The sequence below is a fragment of the Carettochelys insculpta genome, chromosome 14 (assembly GCF_033958435.1).
Source record: "Carettochelys insculpta isolate YL-2023 chromosome 14, ASM3395843v1, whole genome shotgun sequence".
NCBI classification, from domain to species: domain Eukaryota; kingdom Metazoa; phylum Chordata; order Testudines; family Carettochelyidae; genus Carettochelys; species Carettochelys insculpta.
In genome coordinates this window covers 42,679,956-42,705,168 of record NC_134150.1, presented here as the reverse complement: position 1 = coordinate 42,705,168, position 25,213 = coordinate 42,679,956, and the positions used below count along the sequence as shown (strand labels likewise).

At 53.9% G+C, this 25,213-nt stretch overlaps 1 protein-coding gene and 1 long non-coding RNA gene across 3 annotated transcripts; both read left to right on the top strand.

Moving 5' to 3' along the window:
- Window positions 1-4: 4 nt before the first annotated feature.
- LOC142020585 (uncharacterized) lies at window positions 5-3,283 on the top strand. 2 transcript variants are annotated; one of them, XR_012647451.1, is made up of 3 exons: window positions 5-434; window positions 1,746-1,932; window positions 2,943-3,283. It is a non-coding gene; the product is annotated as an uncharacterized LOC142020585 (long non-coding RNA). The 2 variants fall into 2 exon arrangements; XR_012647450.1 differs by having other exon boundaries at window positions 5-734.
- Window positions 3,284-10,873: 7,590 nt separating this feature from the next.
- On the top strand, window positions 10,874-23,346 carry CHMP1A (charged multivesicular body protein 1A). The gene is made up of 7 exons (XM_075008583.1): window positions 10,874-11,364; window positions 12,950-12,969; window positions 14,240-14,317; window positions 15,520-15,666; window positions 17,118-17,246; window positions 19,502-19,689; window positions 21,484-23,346. The coding sequence occupies exons 1-7, from the start codon at window positions 11,208-11,210 to the stop codon at window positions 21,503-21,505; spliced, it is 741 nt and encodes a 246-aa protein (XP_074864684.1). The 5' UTR covers window positions 10,874-11,207; the 3' UTR covers window positions 21,506-23,346.
- The last annotated feature ends 1,867 nt before the right edge of the window (window positions 23,347-25,213 follow it).

Sequence of the window (25,213 nt, the reverse complement as noted above, 5' to 3'; positions counted from 1 at the left end):
GACTTCCAGCGTGGTCAGGCCATGGACCTGCAGGCGCCCCGGCAGCCCACCCGCCTGCGGTCACGAGGGTCCGTACGCGCGTGACTGCTCCTTTCTCGTGTTTCCTTCCCGTCGTGATCAGCCCTTAGCCTTAGATACCGAAGGGGCGTCTGGCCGCCGCGCACGTGGGGTGAGACCCAAACCCGTCTGGCCTGATCACGTGCCCGCCCCACAGGGGTCGGAAACGTCTGACAGAGGGGAGCAGAACTGTGAGATAAGTGGTCAGGGCGCTGGGCTCAGGTGTCGACTGGGACCCAGAGACCTGCAGCGCTTTACGGGAGGGGGCGTGACCTCGGTGTGCACCCCTGGATAGCCAGCGTGGGAAATGAGACGCTCAGCGTGTGACTAGTCGGGGAGCCCAACTTTTGCAGCCTGCGCTGACCTTTGTATCTGCTGTAAGTGGCATCTACCTCCCACGCGTGGCTTTGCTGTGGAATGCTGGCGTGACCTGCCTCAGGTTCCTCGGTTGTGAAATGGGAATGTACCAGCCCATCTCCCAAGAGTACTGTGAGCCTTAATTTGTGTTTGTAAAGCACACTGATAACCTCAAATGGAAGGTGCTACTGTCGTGCAAAGTACACTTGTTATTAGATGGCTGACTGTACTTACCAGCAACACTGAAAGTTAATACATTTTAAAAACTGAGTAGGATAACCTCAAAAAATTCTCAGCTGAGACAAATTATTTTTAAACAGGCAAGTAAAATGTCCTTAGTTTTGTCATTATCATCTTGGTGAAACAAGCAAGTGAATAGATTTTGTGATGACCAGAGAGAGATGCAGAGAATTCTGAACACCAGGTTATCCTGCTGGGGAAGGGAGAGTTTATAAAACAATATTGGTTTATACTTCTTGGCAAATGTTTGCTTAAATGTAAAATAGATCCATAACAAGGGGTTTAGATATGTGCCTTAAAAGACACATTTCACCTGCATTTTACACACAAATATTTTGTAACTGAGAGCTCCTGTAAAAAAAATCTCATTCTTGGTGGTTCTGGTCTCAAGTTAACAGATTATAACTTTTATATGAAAAGGTGAAATGAAAGGCTTTTTACCTGCCAAAACCTGATCTTAGAGTTCTTCTGCCTTTCCTTGGCTACAGCCAATAACATCACCAATATCCAAAGTGTAGGGAGTATTTTCATTTTAGGCCCTTAAGGCAGTGCTGGGGTATGTCAGAACTCTAACTTGTATCTTGGAATCTAAATGAAGGAGGAAATGATTTCCTGATGGTTTGTTTGTCATAGAACATTAGGGTCAGAAATGACTAGGTTCAGACCCCAGCAATGGGATCATCTCAGCTGCTCTTCTAACGTCTGGTAGGTGAGGTCATTGTAAGTTGCTGTGTGAAGGACCCTCAAATCCAAGGTCCCCTTACTCTGAGGAGACATTAAAGATGATCTGAACCACTTCCTGAAAAGGTTGGTCCTCACCTCAGTGTCCAGCCCGAAACTCCCAACCCTCAGTGTTTTGCAGTGGGCTGCTGCCATCCACACCAAAGGTGGCTACATTTCCAGGGTGCTGCACACAAACACTGTGAGATCTTTTGGGGTGAAGGGTGCCATGGTGATTATCAGGCATGCATCTACCAATACACATTTTGTTAGTGACTTGCAAGCTTAAGCCATTTACTATATGCATTTATTTTGAAGGAAGCTTTCTAGTTCACCTTTAAATGTAGCTGATTTCTCAACTTCTTCTCCAGATTTTATATGGAGCTGAGGAAAGTGAGACCATGGAAGAGGTGGTTGTGGTGGATTCCAGTTTAATGATGGGTGCAGGGCTGTCTCACTGGCTCTGCTTATTGGAATTCATCACATCCTGGTGTCTTTGGGTTGTCACCATGAGCCGCAGCTACTTTCCCGAGATTATACTCTTTCTTTCTTCACTTGGTAAGCCTCTACAGTGCTGGGCTTTGTGTGCACATTGTATGAACCACTGTCAGCTGTATCCCTGATGGTTGTGGACTCGGGCAGATCATCTACTGACATACTCAACATCCCATCATCCAAGGGTGCAGTGACGATGATTTTGGGGATTACCCTTTTCTGTATCAGTTTATCCAAGGTCTCTGCAGCAGAGGGATAGAGAGAGAAAACCAAGCCTTGTATAAGGGACTGAACTCTCTCCTCCATGCAGCATAATTATATTAGAGTGTAAACCCATAGGCCCGTTTGTGAAGAAATGATGGTACTTTATAGTGGCAGATCTAGCAACCAGGCAAACTATTTATCCAGACAAACACTCAGGCTTTAGGATCTATCAATGCATTATAGACAAAAAGGCATATGGGTCTAGGAGGTGGCATCTCCTGTCATGGGCTGTCATGGAACTAGGAATTCAGAAAACTGCTGGTGAGGAGAGGTCACAGGGAGAGGCAGGTACAGGGAACACTTCCAAAGTTGATGGTACAGGTGAGTTTCAGTTACGAATTTTGCCTTTGTGAAAATGATAGTCTGTTTAGTCAGGCAAAGTGAGTACACATGCCATTCTCACCAGGGACCTCCCAGCCCACCATCTATCACCAGCCAGAGCTGTGACATCCATGAATAATTTGGCCCTCTGATGAACATATCTCACTAGCACAAACAGCATGGCCCTTTTAAGAGGACCAAAGGTGAGACTCACCAAACAGATTTTCTTACTACTCAGTTCAGGACTTGAACCCAGTATCTAGAAATAATGGCTTATGCTCTACAGTCTGTGGCAGTGGGCTAGGAGATAGGCTAGCTGGGTTCCATTCCTGGTTTTACCACTGACCTGATGCATCACTTTGGGCAAATCTCTGTCCCTCACTGTCTAAGTTTCCCCATGTGTGAAAGGGGAGTAATAAAATACAGTGAGTACTGAGAGCAAAAAGCATGAGGGTTCCATATTCTTTTTCTATCATCTACTGTTCTAGCATCAGCCTATTTGGATAAGACCAAAAACTACACGTCTCGTTTGGGGAGAGCTGGGTGCTGGAAAGACCTGCAATTCAATGATTATTGCTATCCAGTAAATGAGACAGCCTTTCTTTTGGGAGGGGGAGCTGCAGTGAGCCTAAGGAAGAAAGGAAATGCCCAGACGCTTAGCTGCTGTCCCTCCCTCACCCTCTCAACTTTCCTACAAGCCAAATTTGCATTGGCGAAAAAGAAAACCGCTGCATCCCAAGTGCTCTGGGGAAGGGACAAAGATTGAGCAGTCCAAGGAAAGGGTGCCAGTGGCTCACGCAAATGTGAATAAAAGACGAGTGTCACTAAGCCTTTGACTGGAAAGTGCCTCCCTCTTGAACCAACAGGGTTTGGGTAGGGGAAGAGGACAGGGTTCTATGAATCACTGAACAATACTGGATGCTGCTGTCACTTCTACCTGGTTGGCGTCTCTAAAGTCAGTATCATTGTGTTCCCCAGAGCTCCTGGATGCCTAGTGTTCATTTTCCTACTGTGTATCTTCTGAGTAATTTAGAGCATTTGGCCTGAGACCTGGTTTAACCAGCAAATGTGCAGCACAGACTCCATTGTTAACCGGGTCACTGTTCCCTCTAATTTCTTTTCCATCCATGGGGTGGAATAAATTTTATATGCACCAAGGCATGTGTCGACGTGCACCATCAATAGAAACTCATGCTGCTCACTGTGGGCATTCTGCTAATCAGCTGGGCAGCTGTTCATGTGCTCACCTCCAGGAAACAGGGGTCTGGGTCCACTTTACACTATTTGTGGCCTGTTATGCCCTGTTAAAACCATCTGTTCAAACGGAATGTCATCGTTGAGTATCTTAGGCCTAAAAATCCCTTTGACTTAGTGTAAAACTGACATCATCCCTGAGACAAGCACATGTGCAGGGTAGGCTTGCTGAGGTCAGTTTAGTTCAGTAGTTTGAATCCCCCACTGTTTGTCCCCTACCTTCTCCATAAGCACTGTCTGTAGACATATGACTTTGCTGCACCTTCTTTGTTTTAGAAATGGAGGCTTTAGAGAGTTTGCTGTGCTCCTGTGATGAACTTTGCTGTTTCTTGGCTTGCTCCTTGTAACTGGGCTGTTTGGACTCCCTGTACTTGTTCCCAGTTATGCTCTGCTGAAATTCAGCTGCAGGAATAATTTGTGATGCAAAGGAAAGAGAGAGAGAAGCCCCCTCAGTTGTTTAGTATTGTGGTACAGAAGGCTAGTAACCCATAGCCACAGTCTACTTTCACTTGGCCTTATTCATTGTCCTTTAAAACTGCAGCTATTGGGCAGGGAAGGGGTGGAACCCTGGGTGGAAGTGGGGCAGAGGGGGACAGGGTAGGGGCACTTGGCTGATGCACCCTCTGCGATCCTCACGCTGGTCGCCTGTGTCTGATGTCCTGCATAACACAGGCCATAGGACTGCTTTGAATTAATTCCTTCTTCAGGGCCAATAGTTACAATTGAACTAAAGCAGATCTTTTAGAAGAACATCCTATCATGTTTGAACCCATCATAACCATTGATAAGTTGGTTGTGATTAATTACCCTCACTCTTAACAATGTGCACCTTCATTCTTCCAGTCTGAATTTCTCTAGCTTCATCTTCCAGTCACTAGATCATAGTAGAGCTTTGGTGTACAGATAGAAGACCTTTCTCTTACCAATTTTTTATTTCTTATCTCGGTACTTCTCTAATGGGATTGTCACCCCTTAACGTTCTCTTTGCTAACCTAAACAGAAAGAGCTCTGGGAGTCTGTCACTCTGAGACAGGCTTCCAAAGCCTTTAAGCATTCCTGTAGCTTGTGTGTGAACCTGCTCCAGTTTATCAACTTCCTTCTTTGATTAGGGACATGGAACCAGACAGCAGTTTCCAGATCTGGTTGTACCAGAGCCAAAGGTAATATACACTCCCTACTCCTACTCAATATCCCTCCATTTATATATCTAAATACTGGCCTTTTTGGTCACAGTGCCACATTGGAGCTCATGTTTGAGTGATTACCCACCTCACCCCCAAATTCTTTTTCTGAGACACTGTTTCCCAGGACAGAGACCCTGTCCTTTAAGTATAGTCTACATTTTATGTTTCTCAGTGTGTGACCTTTCGTTTGTCTGTACCAGTGACTCTTTTTTTTTTTTTTATTTACCATTCCCTTAAGTCTTTATCCGTGATGATTTTGTGTTTCTTTCCAGTCATTGATAAAAATGTTAAACAGGTCCAAGAACTAACCCTTATGAGACATAAGAATTTAGCCATTCCATGATGATTCCCTGTTTACCATTATATATTGAGAACTATGAGACAATTTTTAATCCCTGTAATGTGCACTGTATTGATTTAGTATCATTCTAGTTTCTTAAACCTAGTATCAAGTGTATCAAATCAAATGCCTTACAAAAAACTAAGTGTATATGTATATAAGACATTCAAAATGAAATTTTTCCCAGATTGGATGCAATATTTGCAAAACAAAATTCATGATAGATCTACACTTGTAAGCAACCCAAAATTGGAAACCACAGTGCACAGCACAGCCATTGCAAGCAACCCTATAATATCAATGTACACAAAAGGCAGGCTATGATGTTTGCTGGCCAAAGGTAAAGGGACACATCCCCATTCTGAGATGCAGCCCAGGTTTGGAGGATAAAAATCCAACCAAGCTTCTACACCCTTTATTGCTTGGACACCTGGGAATGCTGACCTAGTATCAATCAAGGGCTCCCGTGCAAAGTGCTTTGAGATCACTGTGTAGAAAGCATCATGTGAGAGCTTAGTATTATTGTTATAAATCTGCTGATACCATATCAGTGTATTTGGTAAGACCAGAAAATGTAGGTATCAGCAGGGGAGAGCTGGCTGCTGAAAACTTACGTCATTCAATGGCTATTATCCAGTAAACCAGATGTCCTTCCTATGGGGAGGTGAGTTGCTGAGGTCAGGAATGACAGGAAATGCCCAAAGGTGTGGCTTAGGTAGATGTAATGCTGCCAGCAAACCATCTTCTCCCAGTAGTCACAACTACCAGGTGGGGAGTGGGTGGGCACTCTGTAATCTGTACTCTATCCTTTGAACTTTCCAACAGGCCACACTTGTGATAGCAGGGGTAAGAAAACAGCCGCAGCCTCAACATGCAACGTTCTGGGGGGAGTACAAAGATTAGGAAACCCAGGGAAGCAATGCTCAGTGGCCAGTAGCCCACGCTGATGTGAATACAAAGCCTGTGTGATAAAGCCTTTGACTGGAAAAAGGGCATGTGTTTGAATGAGGAGGCTCTGGGAAAGAGCAGAAGATATGCTTCAATTAACCACTGAACAATATCAGATGGAACTTTTGTCTCCTGTTTGGTGTCCATAAAGTTACCAGCTTCTCGAGGCTTTGTGGATGTCCAGTGTTCGTTTTCCTATGGAGTGTGTCTTCTGAGTGAATTTAGAACATCAGGTCCAAGACCCTTTTTAACCCAGATAACATCTACGGGCACAGCGTGCTGATGCCTGATAGCTGGACCTATTTCACACCATTTCTCACCCGATCAAAAAAATCACATATTAAAAGAGAACATTGCTGTTAAGTAGCTAATGCCTAAAAATAACCTGGTTTAAAACTGGTGGATCATCCCTGGAGCATTCATGGGCCAAGCACATCCCTGGTATGATCCCAGATTTGTTTTGTGGTTGAATGCTCCACTGTTTGCCCCCTACCTTGCTCATAAGACATGTCCGTAGACATTTGACTTCGCTGCAGTTTCTTAGTTGATACAGAAACAGAGGCTTGACCAGGGCTGCCATGGTCCTGTGAAGAACGTGGATGCTTCTGAGATTGCCCTTGGGTATCTGCCTCTCTGGACTCTCTGCTCTGGTTACCAACTACCCTATGGTTGCCTTCCGCTGCAAGTTTGGAACACAAAGAAAAGACACGTATTGATAACCCTTGCAGTTATTTTATGCTGGCGCACAGACCATTAGTAGCCCTTCGCTCCATCTGCTCCCACTTGTTTCTATACATGGCTATTTACAATGCAGCTGTTAGTGACTGGAGGTAGTCTAGATAGGGTCACTCTTTACTACTGGGCTGCCTCAGCACTTAGAGGGAACAGTGTCCTATGGGAATTCTTGAAAATGTTTTTTTTTTTCTCTTCTCATACTTTCTGGAGACAACTGGAGCCCTGTTGTGCAGGAAGGAATGCAATGAAGAAAGCAAGTGCTCTAAATTTTGGGACTTTATTGGAGCTATGGAATGAGGCAAACAGGCACAGAGCTGCAGAAATTGCAGGTTACAGTTACTGGGCAAACTGTGCAACACACTCCTCCTTATTTTGTAAAGTGCCCCCCCAAATGCTGCTGGCTCTTGGTGGAATTATGTGATTTCCCCACTCTCTGATCAAGCCCTGAGTTGCAGGTGCTTTCTACGTAATAATTCACTCAGCAGGCCTGAATGGCTTCGACCTTGCAATTGTGCTCCTTCTGAGAACAGTCATAGCAGTAAAGTAAATACAGGAGCTAGCCAGCCTATTTAAAGCACAGATCATTTGTTTGGAAGAAAAGTATTTAAAAAGAACACATCTTAAAACCAGTATGCCAGACTATTCTCGCATTTAGTTTTACCTAGGGCTTACTAGTCGCAGGCTCGGGGAAGGGTTGTTACTTTAAACTTCCCCACAAAGTTTCTCTTTCTCAGCCTGTCTCCCTAGACAGCTTTGAGAAGAGACTCCCCTTCTCCTCCAGAGAAATCCTTTTTAACTCTAGTAATCTCTTGACTTCAAGTTTCCATCCTGGTAAAAGAAGCTGGCAATTTTCCTTGAAGACAGGATCCTTAGTACAGCTTTCCTGTTTGCTCTTCCCACAGTCCCTCTTATTAGATCATTAACACTGGAATTCCTAAACACCAACCATTAGTTATGCAGTAACTTTACTATACTGACCAGATTACATACAAGTCATACAGTTATTAACACCTCAGTATTTTTAGGTTACATCACAATTCCACTTCCATCACATCACCCCACATCCATTCTCTCTTGTCCCAGGTTGTCAGTGTGATTCTTTATATGAGTTGTTTCTAAAGCCATTCCTTAAAAAACCAAACATCTGTGTCAATAGTCTGTCTCATGAGCAACCCACAACTGCAACCCAGGTGGGTAGCACAACCTCCGCAAGCAACACTAGAACAACAAATCAATGTACACCATGGAAAATGAAGCAGGGTTTAACACAGATTAGTAGAGAACAAAGGCCTCTCCTCCACTCTAAGATGCAACCCAGGTTTAAGAGTCTAACACCCCTGGTATTTTTTACTGCTGGGACAGAAGAGAAATGCTGACTTTGTACTTGGTGCCTAAATTCTTCTACAGCTAGATTGGAGCAAATCAACCTCCACTAAAATGACACTTGGTAAGTGTAAAGAGAGTCAAGAGGTATAGTAGAGGGCACTGCCCTCTTGCATTGTGTAGCACAGTGGCTCTCAATCAATGGTAAGTGCACCCACAGGCGTACACAAAGGTCTCCCAGGTAGTACATCAACTCATCTAGGTATCTGCTTTGTTTTTCAACAGGTTACGTAAGAAGCACTCGTGAAGTTAGTGCAAACTAAAATTTCACACAATGACTTGTATATACCCATTCAGTGACTTGGATATATTGCTCTATATACCATACACTGAAATGTGAACACAGTATTTATATTCCAAATGACTTATTTTATAATTATATGATAAAAATGAAAGCAATTTTTCAGGAATAGCGCTTTGTGGTGGTACTTTATATTTAGGTCTGTTTTGCAAATTCTGACTGCACTATGGATATAACTTTGATACACCCCTTCACATCCCAGTAAAGAAACAGGTGAAACAAGGACACCTGGTTTCACCAAAACTCTTCACATTCTGCCTCAAAATGGTAATGAGGCAATTGAACTGGAAAGGTGGAATCAGCATCAATGGAGAGCAGTTAAACCATCTCAGGTTCATCAGTGAAAATACCATCAAGCAATGAACAATGCTGCAAGAAAGCAGCCCTATCTGACTGAAAATTAACTTCTCCAAAGTGAAATTTCTGAGGTCTGATACCTTGCAGAAAGACCAAACAATAGTCACAGAAAAACAAATAGAAGTTGAGCAATATGAAGTTGGCAAATGAAATTTAATGTGGGTAAGTGTAAGGGAATGCACATTGGAAAAAATAACCCAAATTACACGTACAACATGATGGGGTCAAATTTAGCTACGACAGATCAGGAAAGGGATCTTGGAGTTACAGTGGATAGTTCTCTGAAGACATCCACACAGTGTGCAGCGGCAGTTAGTAAAGCAAATAGGATGTTAGGAATTATTAAAAAAGGGATAGATAATAAGACAAAAGATATCATACTTCCCCTATATAAAACTATGGTACGCCCACATCTTGAGTGCTGCATGCAGATGTGGTCTCCTCACCTCAAAAAAGATATATTGGCATTAGAAAAGGTACAGAAAAGGGCGACTAAGATGATTAGGGGTTTGGAACGGGTCCCATATGGGGAGAGGCTAGAGAGACTGGGACTTTTCAGTCTGGAAAAGAGGCGATTGAGGGGTGATATGATAGAGGTATATAAAATCATGAATGGTGTGGGGAAAGTGAACATAGAAAAATTATTTACCTTTTCCCATAATACAAGAACTAGGGGACACCAAATGAAATTGATGGGTAGTAGGTTCAAAACTAATACAAGGAAATTTTTCTTCACACAGCGCACAGTCAACCTGTGGAACTCCTTGCCCGAGGAGGCTGTGAAGGCCAGGACTCTATTAGGGTTTAAAAAAGAGCTCGATAAATTTTTGCAGGTTAGGTCCATAAATGGCTATTAGCCAGGGATAAAGTATGGTGCCCTAGCCTTCAGTACAAGGGCAGGAGATGGATGGCAGGAGATAAATCACTTGATCATTGTCTTCTGTTCTCCTTCTCTGGGGCACCTGGCATTGGCCACTGTCGGCAGATGGGATACTGGGCTGGATGGACCTTTGGTCTGACCCAGTATGGCCATTCTTATGTTCTTATATGTCTCTTTGGCCCAATAAATTAACGTGCACTGTGATCCGAAAGGTAAACTCTTGTATAGAAAGAGGGCAGACAGGTGCACATTCAGTTCTATCCAGGACATGCAGGTTCTGTAGAGAACCTGTGACACAAAAAAAGTCATATAACTTTGCCCAAGTTCACATAGCAAATCAGTAACAGAGCCAGGAGGATAGCTGCTTTGTGATTCCTTTTTCTCTGAAGCAAATCAGGTTCCCTCAGAGAGGAAGGAACTGAATATAGGAGTCCTGATACCTATTTTCTGCTACTTTAACCACAAATATCACTCGGTAACCTCTTTGCTGCATTGGCATTGATCTAACTGTCATAACATTCTTACCCTAATGGGGCATCTTTCTGTTAGCCCGGAAATGACAATGGGGAAGGAAGACTCTTTACCTCTCACAGATCCATGTCTGCTCTGGCTTTGCCCCATAGATGAGCCCCCAGTCCTGTTCCCCCTCCCCCCCAATGGGCTCTGCAGATCTCTTGCTTGCACCACCAAGGTCCTTTTGTGACTCATGCGTAAGCATCATCACAGGCACAGTCAAATGATGCTGCTGCCAGAGGGGCCTTAATGCTAGAAGGGGAAACCACGAAACGCATTCGTGTCTCTCCTTACACCAAACTAAACTGACTCTTACCAACCAGTGTAGAGGGCCAGCCTCGCAGCCAGGGAAGGACCAGCTGGGAACCCGTTTGGGCTCTCTTCTTACTAATTCAATTTAAAAGAGTGGAGCACGGAGGGAGGGGTTTTCCCACCACCACCTGCTGCAAAGCAAGCAGAAGCTGGAAACCCACGTGTGCTTTGCTTGGCTGACAGCATTTAAAACAACTGGCAAGGGACAAGCCAGAGGTGTGGGGCCTCCCAAGGCGGGGGCTGCGCACCGGGATTATTCCAGGCTCTTTTCCTTGTCTGGGTCGCCAGCGGCTGAATGGCAGAGTCCGAAGCCAAACGCCGGACGCCCAGGAAAAGCAATGCCGCGCCGCGGGCACGCACGGGCGTCGCACGCAGCGGAGGGGCGAGGCCCTGCCCTGCTCTGCTCTGCTCCGCAAAGCGCAGGCCCCGGGGTCAGGGCTGGGCCCGGCTCCAGGCTCGCGCCCCGGCCGCGCTCAGCGCCTGCGCCCCGGGGCACCCGGCGGCCCGCGCAAGCCTCGCGCTGACCACGTGTCCCGCCCCGCTCCCATGCACGGCGGAATCCCCTGCTCGGTTCACGCATGCGCCGACGGACCGCAGGAGGCGGGGAAGCCTCGCGCGAGCCAGTGGCGTGATGACGCAACAATCCGGAAGCGTGTGGAGAACCCGGAAGTGGTGGGTGCTGAGGTTGGAGGCAGGATGGACGGTAAGAGGCAGGACCCCCCCCCACACACACCCCCACCCCCGTCCGCCCCGGGAGCTATTTCCGCCGAGGCGCCGCGGGGCGGGGGGGGGCAGGTGCCCTGCCCGGGAGGGAGGTCAGAGCCGGGTCAGGGGGCCGTGCCTGAGGCCTGGAGGGGGGCTGGGAGCGGGGTGGGGGGCAAAGGGCTGAGCCTGGGCCTGGCAGTGGGGCAGGGCCCGAGCAAGGGGCGACGGTAGGCCTGGGGGCTGTGCCTGGGGAACTGGGAGGGGAAGGCGCCCAGGTGTGGGGTTTAGTGACCGCTTTTGGGGAGAGGAGAGGGAAATCCCTGGGTGACGTCGGGGCTCAGTAGTTACAGGAGCTGTGGGGGTGTTCCCTGTGGTAGGGGAGTCCAGGGGTTTGCCTTCAGTGGCTTTTGTCTGAGGAGGGTGGTTGAGACCCTGTCACATAAGTGACACTGGGTAAAGCTGGAGCTGGTAAGTGGAGCCCATGGAGACAGTCAGGGAGAGAGAAAACCAGGGCAGCCTGTTTGGCCCTGACCTTTCCAATGGGTTGAAATAAGGACCAGGTATTTGAGAGAATTAACGTGTATTTAGTTCCTGAACTGATCCACTTCCTCTTGTGTGAAACTGCCCAAGTGTGGTTTCCGTGGTAGTCTGGGTGTGCCTGGCTCTGAGTCAAAGGTCATAGTGTGAGCAAGATCAAGTGATAAAACTAATTGAACAAAAGGTGTGAGGCTGCCTTCTGAGGAGTCACTGGCATGAAGGAATGAAGTTTCCATTAGCTCCACTCCAGGTGCCATGCCTGGTGCATGTCAAATTGAGAGAGAATGACATAGTGAAGTCACTGTCCTATCCTGTAATGCTTGCCACAAGAGTGAGTCATGGAGTATGGATTAATTTAGAGTGAGTATTTCTTTCTAGTGAATATTTCCGTGTTTAATGTTCAGTGAGTCTGTTCATTTCAAAGGTCTCAAGCTAAGGGATTCTCCACTATTTGTTGTAGGAATTCTTGTTTGTGTCATTCTGTTTTGCCCAAGAAGTCTGAGGCTAGTTGGTCAATCGACATGAGCTGGTTGTGCACTAGTGCTTTGTACTCTAGTATGACAGAAGAAACAGAATGGCCCAGTGGCTAGTGCACTAAATATGACTTGTAATTACTCTGCCACTGACTTTGTGTGCCTTTGGGCATGTCACATAGTCTCCTTGTGTTTCTGTTTCTCATGTGTACAAGAGGATAATGGGTAAAGATTGGGAGGTGCTTACACATTAGTGAAATGGAGGATATATGGCATACCTTAGGTAAACTGAGGAGACCCAGGGCACAGGCAAAGGCTGAATGTATACTGGAGGAAACTGAGGAAAATCTTTTCTGAACAGTCGTGGTGGTGGGCTTTGCAAGCCGCATAGCCTCAGCTTGTCCATCCCCTGTCAGGCCAGAAGATGGTGCATTGCTTTTGAGGAGACAGAGGAAGGGAGTGAACTGGGGAGAATCACCATGGAAGGTGCCTCCCAGGAACACTGTTCTTTGGGTGAAAGACTGTGTTACTGACTGGCAGTGACTGATCTGAGTCACCCCTTTCTTGTTTCAGATACACTCTTCCAGCTGAAGGTGAGTGTGGCTATTACATGGTTTCCTTTTCTGCTCCTGCATGCGGACTCACCTGGACTTTCTGTACCCAGGGGCTTGGCACATACAGCTACATAAAGATCCCAATATTTAAGGCCATGATGGTGGAAGAGCAGGACCTTATATCTCTTCTTCCGGTGGTGTGAGCAGAGGCCCCTAGTGATGCTGTGGTTCAGATCCTGAAGATGTCATCGTAGTGTTGTGCCCATGATGCTCCTGAGGGAAAGGTGTAAGGGCTAAGAGCATGGCAGTGCAGCTTGCAATTGCATAAGGTGCTTAACCTCTGGTGGTGTGAGCCATAAATCTGTTAAGTGCTTTAGGCTGGATGGGCTCTTCACTCGGTAAATGGACGAAATGTAACAAGAGCCTGTCGGGCATCTCTGCCTGTGCGCTGTGCTACTGAAAGCTACTGCATTTCCCAGCGGGAAACCGAATTCCCAGAGCTTTGCCTTTGTGAAACCAGCTGCGACTCTGTCTCTGCATTTCCCAGCCATGGCAGGAAGGGGGAGCTGTCACCTATTCTAGGGCCACATAAACAGTGTAAAATCAACCCAGAATTGTCATGCACGTCTCCATGGCAGGCTCCTTCTTAACCCATCACTCCCCTAATGCACCAGTCAGTCCCTCTCACTCACCTGCCACAGTGAGCCTTTGAGCATATTCTGAAGCCGAGCTGAGGGGTATATTCCATGTGCCTCACTGAGTGCCCCCAGGACCCTGCCTCTAAACCAGGGCCTGAAATCTCAAGTTCCTCTTCTGCGTCCTACTGCGGTGTATTGTGCACCAGAGGAGAGGAGAGGACAGTGTGCTTTTGGCCTGTGTTACAGCAGTAATCTGTCTGGCCAAGGAACCCAGGTCTGTCTGCAGAGCTCTCCAGCTCTGCTCCATCAGTCAGCCAAAGAGGCTGCTGCGGCTCACTATGTCCCTTTGCTCTTGCTACCTCCGCTGTATCCCCAGGCATGCCCATAACTGTGGCACCTGGCAGTCCATTTCACTGCGTATTAGGCCTGTATAAAGGACAAGCCATCCTGCAGAGGCAGCCAAGGTAGGGCCAGCAAGTGCTACAGACGTTTCCTAGGACACCTGTCTCAGCTCTGGGGAGAGTTGTGGGATCCTCAGGTGGTGCTAACATTTGACCCATTCCCGGCTGAGCACTGAAGTCTCTGTCTTGTCTGGGGAGAGTTGTGGGATCCCCGGGTGGTGCTAACATTTGACACATTTCCGGCTGAGCACTGAAGTCTCTGTCTTGTAGTTCACAGCAAAGCAGCTAGAGAAGCTCGCCAAGAAGGCCGAGAAGGACTCCAAGACTGAGCAAGCCAAAGTCAAGAAGGTGGGGCAATGCAACTGAACGCCATGGAAGTGCTGGGACTCCCTGGTGGAGATGAAAGTAACACACACAGGCCGAGCCTGAGGGCTGGGTGTCTTTCCAGCCATCACGCCCATGAGCAGTGTTCCCTCTCCATACGCTGAGCACTTGGGCAGCTGCCCAGGGGAGAGCCAGGGGCTGCCCAGCTGATTAGCAGAGTGCCCACAGCCGGCAGCCTGGCTTTCCACTGGTGGTGCGTGCCTGCACCTGCTGGGTATGCAATTAAATTTATTCTGCACATGGGTTGAAAAAAATCCAAAGGCAAATTGCCCTTGAGCCTGGTTAATGACAACACTTGGCTAGGAACAATCCCCGCCCCACTGACTTTAATGTTAGTGGGATTTGGGTATTGGCTGCAGGGTAGTGCTTACTGACAGCTTTCAGAAGAGAAGCCCCAGCTGCAGGCAGGCGTGTAGGCTGCAGCCTGGGTCAGAATTGCTGGGAGGTGCCTTCTCTGGCTGCAGCCTCCAAACCTGCCTGTGTTTGGGCCTGAAAACAAGGGAAGGGGCTGTGGGCCAGGTAGCAGCCTGGCTGCTGGAGCTGCACCAGATCTCTTCCTGCTCTCTCTGGGCTGCATCTTGCCTGGTGACTGCGCCCAGGTGAGAAGGCACTGGGAGGTGCTGAGTCCCGAAGACCAGAGTGGGAGACCCCGTGTGGCTCTGTTCCCCCACCTTACAGAAAGCCCCAGTGTGTGGGCTGTAGCCCTGCTCCCTCTTGCTGCCCAGCCTAAAGGCAGGTGTGCAGGGCTGCAGCCAGGGAAGTGCTAGCAACGCTGGCTGCAGCCTGGCTAGCCTGCCTTCCCCTGGCTAGCCGCTGCCAGATAGCAGCAAGTGAGGGGTTGCCAGGAAGCAGAACCTACTGTCTTCAATCCTCTGCCTCTCTGTGCTGCCAGGACCTAAGCCGGCACAGTCACCCCACATCATTTATGTCCATGCCAGGCACAACAGGCGAGTCTGAGATCCCCCAGTCTCCTGGGCTTAGCCTCGATCCTCCATGTCCTTGCAAGTTTGACCCCCACCAGCTGCACTAAGGCTGCTCCAAGCAACCACCAGAGTCCCTTTGCAAAGAGCAAGGCCGAAGTGTGAGCTTGGCATCCCTCGGGATGTTTGTCTGACATGGGAAGCAAATGGCTTCCTCCCGCAAATCGTCTCGCTTCTGCACTCCAGGCCCTTCTGCAGAAGAACGTCGAATGTGCCCGGGTCTATGCAGAGAATGCAATCCGGAAGAAGAACGAAGGCTTAAACTGGCTTCGGATGGCTTCCCGTGTGGACGCAGTGGCCTCCAAGGTCCAGACGGCAGTGACCATGAAAGGGGTAAGTGGCTCCCAGGTATCCGTGGAGGGGCCAGGCCTGTTCCTGCCTGGCACCACCTTTCCCCTCTCCTTTGTAACTTGGTTAGAATTTAATGTCGCCAGGTGCTGTGACCTCTCCCACCCCAGCTGGGATTTGGGCAGGACCTGGAGCAAGATGAGGCATTTCACAGAGGCTGCCCCAGCTGCTGCTATGCTGTGGGGGGTTGTGAGTGGCCAATACGGTTCACCTGGGGACCCAAAATGAGACTCGGGCTTGCTTCTTTCGTGGCTTTGTCCACACCTGAGCCCAGGTGCGCACCTGGTATCACTCCCCTGCTTTAGCCATGTGTCCCACGTGCTCATGTGTATGGATTGGGGTTAGAGTGCTCTCTGCCAGCAGCTGAGCAAGCTTGTGGCCTTGTGGTTTTGTTGGGAGCCAAGGAGGCTTGTGTGATGGGGTTCAGGGTTCCCAGGCTCTGCACCCCGTCCGCAGGCAGGAGTGACTCTCACTCACCAGGAGAACAGCGGGTCTGTTAGCCGAGAGGACACAGCGTCGTACAGAAGAGTCAGTGCAGCTGGCAGGGACAGCCAGTCCAATCCATGTTGGGAAGAGGAGGCCCCAAGGGGCCCCCAGAGCCGGGGCCTGGCCCCCTCCTTTGTCTCTCTCTCTCCCAGCCCAGACTCACTGCTCCCAACTCCCAGTTCCAATTCAAACCCCTCAGGCTCCACCTCCCCCTTTGTCTGCAGCCCAGAGGTGTCACCTGGTCACCTCCATTACCCCCAGCAGGAGCCCCCCACCCTCTGTGAACCACACCCCTATCCCCCACTACACCACAGCTTGTGACACCTTCAGAGTCTCTCTGAAATCTCTCTACACTGTGGGCCACGTGGCCCAAGCTGGAGTCCCACCTGGACTCCCTGGGGGGATGCCGCCCAGCGTGGAGAGAGGACACACAGCACAGGCTGCCCCAGGAGCAGGTTGTACCTGGCGGGCTGGCGCTCCTTTCGGCACAGTGTTTGTACTCATGCTTTGAACAGCTCCTCCGGTACGAGCACCCAAGGCTGCAGTGGAGGAGGTCAGGGCGGGATGTGGGGGGGCACCATTACTATTTTCACGGGAATGCTGTGGTGAAGTTGCCTCTGTCAGGGCTGTACATGAACCCAAATGCGTGTGAAGCAGAGGCCAGGTGCAGCCCCGCGTGCACAGTGGCAGCTAGACGGCCAATGGGTCGCTTGCTCCTGCAGTTTCAGTACTTGTGCATTCACGCGCACACTTCTGAAACCTCACAGCCAACCTGAGCTGAATCTCTGCGCTGTCATGGCAGGGCCTCGCCGGCCGGTGCAGCCTGGGGCACCCTGTGGCGGAAATGCCAGTCGCACCAAGGTCCTTCTGGCCAGGCTTGGCTCCCGTGCTGAGCTGGGACATGTGTGCTGACTTTGTTTGTTGTTGTGTTTTCCATCCCCCTGGAACAGGTGACTAAGAACATGGCTCAGGTGACCAAGGCCCTGGACAAAGCTCTGAGCTCCATGGACCTGCAGAAGGTCTCGGCAGTGATGGATAAATTTGAGCAGCAGGTTCAAAACTTGGATGTTCACACTTCAGTAAGTGCTGTGCACACTCCAGCCTGGGTGGGCTGCCGGGCGGACAGGGCAGGCTGGGAGGGGGAGTTGTATTCGTTGGCATGCAAATAGCATGGAAGCTGGAGGGTGAGGGAATTGTACTGTCCTCACCATCGTGGGCTCAGACACGAGCATCCCGTTTGCAGGTCCCTTCCAGGGCTCCAGGTGCGGTTTTTGGATTAATGGCTCAGTTGTTTCCAGAACCCTGGTCTACAGTGGCACATCAAGGACGATGAGGTTTTTCCCGAGTTAGGTGCTGAATGCAAAAGTGCCTCTGTCCTACAGAGCTTGTGATCACAGTAGACAGATGTAGGGCCCAAGGGTGGGGAGTCCTGTCCCCTGGAAATATTCCTGGGCAAATTCTGTGCCAAAAAATTTAAATTCTGCACACAGTATTTTTACAATTTTGCAAAATTCCGCTTTTATTTGTCAAAATACCACACTGCGCTCGCAGCCACAGTCATGTCAAAGTCCCCATCAGCGGGGACGTCTGTACTAAGGCAGACAACAGAAAAAGATGCAGGAAATGGTTTTCAGACACGCCAGTGCTTCCCTACGCACATTACCACAGACCGTTGTGCTGTAGCACAGAGCTGTGTTTCCTGCATCCCCCAGAAGCAGGGCCAAGGCTTGGGGAGTCAGGCATCGGAGGAACTGAAGAGGGGGAAGAAGCCGGGAGCGAGTCTGGAGGGGTGTTGGGTGTAGGTGAAAGAATAGAAGAGGGTTCGGTGTGTGTGTGTGTGTGGGGCAGGGGGTTGTTAGAGAGCTGGGGAGAGTCCCTCTGTGGACCCCGGCTGACCCCTAGTTTCTCTCATTCGGCCAGACACATCTGCCCCTCTCTGGGGGGGGACCATATTTCCTTGTGTGAAATATGGGACATTCAGTAAAATTGCTTAGAGTTCAGCACGTTCAATGGCAATCCATAGAACTATGCAGCAGAAACATTCAGTAGAACAGTAAGTTGACTGAGAACCCATTTAAAGCGGACGCTGCATCGTTGTAACCAAAATAGGTAAAGATTAAAACCACATCCCGCCTACGAAGTGGGTATCGCTGGGCAGAAGTGCCGGCCTTCTCCTCATCTGCTGTCCTCCAGAGCATGGGCTGCTACAGCAGCCAGAGCAGGGGGTTGGGGGAGGGTTGGGGGGTGTGAGTGAGGTGCTGGAAATCAGGGCTGGGAGTGTGTGCAGGAGCCAGGGGTAAGGGGCCGGAGGCTGGGAGCAGGGAGGAGCCCTGGGGCTGGGTTCTGGAACAGTGTAAGCCGTGGGATAGTTTTGCAGCAGTATAAAAACACCATGAAACCTACTAGGCCGATTTTACCACCACCACCTCCCCTGGCCATTCTGAGCCCCCGTCTGTGACACCCCCAGCAGCCCTTTGTGCCCTGTACTGTCCATCCCTCCCTCCCCCCATATCCTGTGCCTCCTCCCCTGGCCTGGTGGGCTGGGCACTGTGAGGAAAACGGCCTCTCTCCTCCCTCTCTGGTGCTGAGCCGGCTGCCCCAATGGGTGACAGGTGTAACAGCAGTGCCTTTCTGTGGGGCACATGACCTCTGTGTGCCGTGGGGCAGAATTCCCCAGGAGTAACGGCACAGGCAAGGAGCTAGGTCACAGGCAGTCTGTCAGAGCTGGGAGCTGAACTCCCTGGTTCCTGAGTCACAGGCCAGTCCCCCCTCCTCATCGTGGCAAGGGGCTTGTCTGAGTTCCCCGCCCTGCCCAGCACGCTCCAGTGGCCGGGCCCCATGACAGTGTAGCTCCTGCTCTGTTCCACGGCTGCTGAGCTGATTGTTCTGGGGGCAGACGAGGAGCACAACCCCCGCGCAGGAGAGCCGGCCTTGTGCCCCGCTGTGAACATTGCTGGGGCCTGGCTGGGCGGTGTCTAGCCGAGGGGAGAGACATGGACAAGCCCCTGCACCAGTGTCTGTCCACACCCACAGTAGCTGAAGGCTTCACTGGGAGCTTGAGGCAGGGTGGGGGCTAACGTGGACAGATGGGCCCACAATGTGCTGCCAGGCACTGGCCCCCTGATGTCCATGGGCCTTAGGGTCTCCCTGGCCCCAGACTTGTCCTGTGGCCGAGCTGGGTGGGTGATGAGGGTGTGGAGAGCTCTCTGGGGAGGGGAATAGAGGGCCAAACGCCAGGTCGGTAAGTGTCTCTACAGGCTGGGCCGTGGGCCGGACGGGCTCTCCCGCGGAGACGGGGGGGTTCTGCTTCACATACTGACTCTGCCCATGGTAGGTGATGGAGGACTCCATGAGCTCGGCTACCACCCTGACCACGCCGCAGGAGCAGGTGGACAGCCTCATCGTGCAGATAGCCGAGGAGAACGGCCTGGAGATCATGGACCAGCTCAGCCAGCTCCCCGAGGGGGCGTCGGCGGTGGGGGAGAGCTCTGTGCGCTCCCAGGAAGAGCAGCTGTCCCGAAGGTCCTTTCCCTCCCCCAGCCCTCGGCATGATTCTGTCCTGGCTCTGCGGGTAGCGTGTGCGGGGGGGTGTGGGGCAGAGCCGGCTGTGGGCTCTCGTGTCCCCATGCAAGGGGGCCCTAACAGAGCTCCAGAGGAGACACGTCCTGGCCACAGGCCTCGTCCTGCTCCACGGAAGAGCAGAGCTCCTGCTGCTATGAGCCAGCGGGCGGGGGCTGCCCGGGCGCTGGGAAAGGAGGTGGAGGTGGTCCTGCGAGTATCTGGCCTGCGGGAGGAGTTACTGGGGAGACGTTACACCGCACCCGTGGGGCACAGCCCAGCCCCCCTCTTGGTGCACATAGCAACATTCATGTGGGGGTGTGGGAGGGAGCACAGGCCTGGGGCGGTGGGTTGGGTGCAGGGGGTGAGGGCTCTGGTTGGGAGTGCGGGGGGCAGGGGAATGGGATGAGGACTCAGGGCTGGGTCACCTGGCAGAGGGGAGAGGTGCGGACTCGGGCGTGGCTGGGGGTTTGGGGGACAGGCTGCCCCAGGGAACAGCAGGGAGAGAGGGCTGGCAGGGGACTCCTGTCTCCCTGAAGCAGCACCGAGCCTGTGGCAGGGGGGAGTGCGGGGGACCGAGGTGCCTCTTCTTGCCCTGGTAGCTCCGGTCCTAGGGCCTGGGACAGGCCCCTGCGCCAGCCGGGTGTCTCAGCTGGTGCCGGTCCATGCTGGGGAGGGCTGGGGTGGGACAGGTAGGGGGAAGCACTTCGTAGCCTGCCAGGAGGCCGCCCAGCTTGGAGGGGTGGTGCAGGCTGACGGAGCAGCCAGGCGGGAGGTCTCCTGGCCCCGGGTGTGTCCTTACGCCGCAGCTGCTGTGAGCCTGCAAACAGCTGCTCTGGAGCCCGCCTGGGTGAGGCCCGACGCTGCCTCTCACTGAGTTCCTGGCCCCCAGCTCTGTGGGTGGCCATGTCAGGGGGCTCCCCAGGACTGAGCCTGGCAGGTCCTGGCTGCGCAGGTCCCTGGCCTTGGGCCCTGCAGGGGTTCCCGCCTGCGGCTGGCCGAAGCGCCGTGGGTCTGCTGGGGGTGGGAGGAGCCCTAGGATGCCCTCTCCCGGCTGTCGTGCGGCGTGGCTGGAACGTGCCCTCTGCTGATTGCCTGTCACGCCGCACAGCCCGAGGGGGCAGGTGCTGGCCCAGGCGCTGGGATGGAGGTGAGCGCCTGTCCTCACCTCGCTGCTGGGGACGGCAGATCGGACCTGAGGCAGCAGCCAGAGCAGCTGGCCTCGCCGTGAGCGACTGCTGCGCACAAAGCCCTGGGGCCGGCCGCCTGCAGGAGCCAGCCCATCTGCTTCTGCTGAGGGTCCCGGCACCTGTGCCCGTCTGGTGTGAGCCCGAAGGCGTTCCCAGCACCGAGGCTGTCTCCCCGCGTGCTCGCCCGGGGCCTCTTGCTCTGTCGGCTGGGGTCGGAGTTTGCCCTGGGCTGCAGGGAGCCCGGGTGCTTGGGCTGGGCACCGTGCGGGCTTTGGCGAGCCACATCAAGCTGCTGTGCTGTCAGTTGGTGGCTGTGTTTTACTGCTGGGCCTGCTCTGGTATGAGCGCCGGGATCACCGGAAGGCGCTTGTCATGCGCTGCTAGGGTGTACCGTGTTCGCCACGCTCCGGGGCTCTGCGGGCTGCCTCCTCCTGGCCTCAGGTGCCTTCTGTCGCCAGGCATGGGGTCCCCAGCCAGCAGTGCCCTCTAGAGAGCTCTCTGGGGTGTGGGGGAAGCTGTTCTCAGGATTCCGGGCACCCCTTTGACTCTCGCCTGCTGTTTCTTCCAGACTGGCTGCCTTGCGGAATTAAAGTTCCCACGTGCTCTCGCCAATTGCTGCCCCCCCCACTGAGCCGTGCCTCAAGGGGGAGAGGGGAGACACCCCCACACTCCCCCTGCCAGCCCTGCTCTGACCGCCTGCCTACGAAACCAGAACCAGCCGGCCGCGCCTCCAGCAGCCCCTGGCTCCAGCTGGACTCTCTGGTCTCTCGGAGGAGGTGGTGGAGGAGGTTCGGCCAGTGAGCGGGCCCTGCCTTTGGCGGGAGCTTTCCTGGCTCCTGTCTGGGAAGCAGTGGGGCCGGGCTGCTCCCTCTCTGCATGCTGGGCCTCTGGGGGGAGCGAAGGAGCTGCTTTGGGTCAAACACTATGTGGCGATGTGCCTGCTCGCATGGGACTGCACGTCTGCTGGTCTCCAGATGGCCGCCTCTCTGGCACGCGTGCCCTGCGCCTTAGCTCGGCCTGCACGCTGACTGGCTTAGGCGCGGCACACTCAGCTGGGGGTGGCCGTCTGTCCTGCCACAGGCCCTTTCTTCCCACCCCAGCCTGGGGCTGTGGTGGAGAGCGGGAGGGGAGGCTGCCCTGGGAGCACCTGCGCGTGGGTAGCGCTGCCTTGCGGGACAGGGACAAGGTGGTGCAGCAGGACACCTGACTCTCCCGCCCCGGCTGGTGCCCAGCGTCCCGAGCTCTGGCTTTGCCAGCTCAGCCCTTGTGCGGCATCCCCTTGCCTGCCCCGGAGGTCCTCTCCGGTAAGTGGCCTTTGAGATGTTGCCTGCCCCACTGGGTGGGGTGCGCCCAGACCTGGCCCGCCGAGGGGAGACTGGGTGCAGCCCCCTGCAGATCAAAGCTCTGCCTCCCTGCCGGGCCCCCGGGGGAACCCAGCCCCTCCTGTGCCCGGTGAGGATGCCTGTGGAGGTTCCCTTTCCTCCCAAATACCTCCGTTGCCTTTACCTCGGGGTCTCCCCTCCACCTACACGGACGAGGCCTCCCACCCCCCCACACGTCAGCTCGTCACCGCCTCCAACGCCGTCCCTGCTCCAGGCCTGGCTGAGGAGGAGGAAGGAAGGATCTCCTCCCCCCACTCCCTCACACGCTCCCTCAGCCCCACGCGTGGGAGCCCCTCCCACAGCCAGGTTCCCCTTGGGAGGGCTCCTGTCCGTCCTGCTGGCTCCGCGCTGGCTGTGTGTGCTGGAGGCAGCCGCTGTACCTGGCAGCGGCTAACGCGGGGTGGTTACTGTGCTGGGCAGCCCTGGGCTGGACTGCTGGTTTTGCTGGGGGGAGTAGAGGACACTGTCCCCCGGTGGTTCTGGTGGATGTGCTAGGGGGCCTGGGGCACCTGCTGCTGCCCATTGGTAAATCCCAACTGAGGAGGGGAGGCAGTGAGCCTCCAAGGCCCCGCAGCCCTCGGGCTGGCGTAGCACCTTGCAGAGCAGCAGGCACATCAGTGGGCCAGGCCCCGGCCGGCTGGGCCAGCCGGACCTCTCTCCATGTTCTCCCTCTGGTCTCGTGGCCTTGGCCGACGCCTGCTGGCCTCCCTTTGCGAGCGCCCTGCACTGGGCTGCCCACCCCAGCCATGCAGGAAGTGCCTGGCTTTCCCGCCTGAGGGAGCTGGGGCTGTAGGTGAGCCCAGGGGCTTTGCTTGTCCAGCCAGCCGCCTCTCAGCCCCAGCTAGTAGCATGCAGGAGCCCCCGGAAAGGCAGAGCCGAGCTTCCCCCGGCGCGTAAAGGGGCTGGCCCGGCTGTGCGCTGGCACAGAGAGCTGCCCTCGGTCGGTGAGTCCTTCTCCCGCGTGCGCTGCTGGGTGGCTGCAGCGCTGCTTTCCCGTGCGGGGTTGTGTGAATCTCTCTTTGCCGTTGTAAATAAAGGAACTTTCCTGACTCCGGCTCCAGGCCTGGCTGCGTTGCAGGGCGAGCCCAGCTTCTGCCCTGCACCCTGGTGAGAGGTGGTGCTAGGGCCTGTCCCAGCCTGAGGCAGCGGCCTGGGGAGGGAGCCCACCAGCCTGGCCTCTCAGCAGGGCTCTGGTTAAGCTGCTCCCTGGGTGAGATGGAGCTTCCTGGTGCTTCTCCCCCTCCCCTTTGGCACTGGTTTTACTGGGCTTGGGCAGGAAGCGGCTGGGCCAGGCACTAGCAAACCAGGGAGAGCCCTGCCCTGGCTCAGCTCCACTCTCTGGGACCCGGCCCCTTTGCAGAGCGCCCAGGCTCGCTCCTGTGCCCAGGCCCAGAACCCCTCTGCCTGCCTTGCTCCTCACAGCCCGGGTGGCAGGTGCTGTAACTGGCTGCACTAAGCGGGGGAGCCCTCTGCTCGGCAGTGCTCTCTCCAGCTGCCTCCAGCCCCCTCGCTGCGGCGCCTGTGGCCCTGGTGACCTCTGCACGCCTGCCTCTCCGGCAGCAGCACTGCACCACAGCTCTCTGCGGCTCGGCGCCGGCGGGGGAGCCCCATTTAGCCATTAAAATAGTGGCTGGGCTGCAGGCCAGTGGTGCCCCGAGTCACCCGGGTCCCACCTGTGAGCTGTGGGTGGGGGCGGGCTGGGCGGGAAGGCCACAGCAGGCCTGGGGCGGGCTGGACTTCCCCTTCCTAGAAGGAGCAGGGGGAGCCCAGCCCTTCCCTTCATGACGCTTCCCTCGGCTTGTCCACAAGCAGGCACTGCAGGCGTCCTCCAGGAGCCGCAAAGGCTGGAGCTGAGCAGCTCCCAGTGCCTGAGTAACCCAGTGAGCACTGGCCACGGCGGTGCTGGGCTTGTGCCCTCCTGCTGGGGGACCCGCCCTGGCACTGCTGCAGGAGGGACAAGCGGTTGGCCCCGCAGGCCGCTAGGTTCTGCCCAGCGGCCGAGGGCAGGGCCCAGGATTCCCTGGGGCGGGCTGTCTGCTCTGCACCACCTCAGGCCGCACCCGGCCATGCTGCGCTGGGGAGCTCCAGGCCCCTCTCCGAGGTAGCTCCCTGCCCCCAGGACCTGGGCACCTGAGGGGCACCAGGGTGGAGTCGGGGAGGAGAACTTTGAGCCTGACTCGCTCCACCTGCTCAGGCACCCAGTCTGGCCTGAGCGGCCATGGGCCCCCTAGGTGCCCTCTGCCCCCCAGCAGCAGGGCCCAAGCCAGGTGGGGCTTCAATAGGGGAAGGGGCCATGGGCCACTCAGCAGCTCCCGCACCCCTCCATCCTCCCTCTCTGCACGTCTGGGCTCTGTCGGCCTGGGGCAGGGGGAGCCAGGGGTCTGGGGTGGAGGTTGTCAGGGGCTGGCAGGGAAGCAGAAGCCAAGGGTGGAGGGAGCTGGCCCAGCGGGGAGGCGGAGGCAGGGGTTGGGGGGAGCTGGGGGCCGGATATGGAGGGAGCCGGGGGCCGGGACTGGTACCTCCCCTCCCTGGTTTTGCAGCCAGTGCAGATGCAGCAGGAAGAGGCTTTGCTCGGCAGGCCCGTCTGCCAGGTGCCTGCTGCCGCCTCCGCCGCCCAGCCCGGCTGTTCTTTAAATGTTAGAGGAAATTGCTCAGCGGGTGGTTGACTGGCGGCTCATTAGCTAACGATTAATGGCTGCACAGTGCCTCCCCCACGTACGGCTGCTGCAGCGCCACGCGGGCACCGGCGTGGGCCCGGGCAGTGGCCACGGAGCTTCATCCCAGAGAGGAGCTGGGGAACAGGCTCCCTTTAAGGGGCTTTTAAGCAGGAGCCATCTCCCGTCCCTGCCTTCAGCCCAGCCTGTCCCCCTCTGCTCCTGAGGCTGCGGCTGGCTCTGGGGAGGTGCAGCGGGCCCT

Coding starts and splice junctions, on each gene's coding strand:
- CHMP1A (XM_075008583.1), top strand. CDS start 11,208: ATGCACGGCGGAATCCCCTGCTCGGTTCACGCATGCGCCGACGGACCG. Junction 15,667..17,117: donor CGGCAGTGACCATGAAAGGG/GTAAGTGGCTCC, acceptor CCCCTGGAACAG/GTGACTAAGAACATGGCTCA. Junction 17,247..19,501: donor ACTTGGATGTTCACACTTCA/GTAAGTGCTGTG, acceptor TGCCCATGGTAG/GTGATGGAGGACTCCATGAG.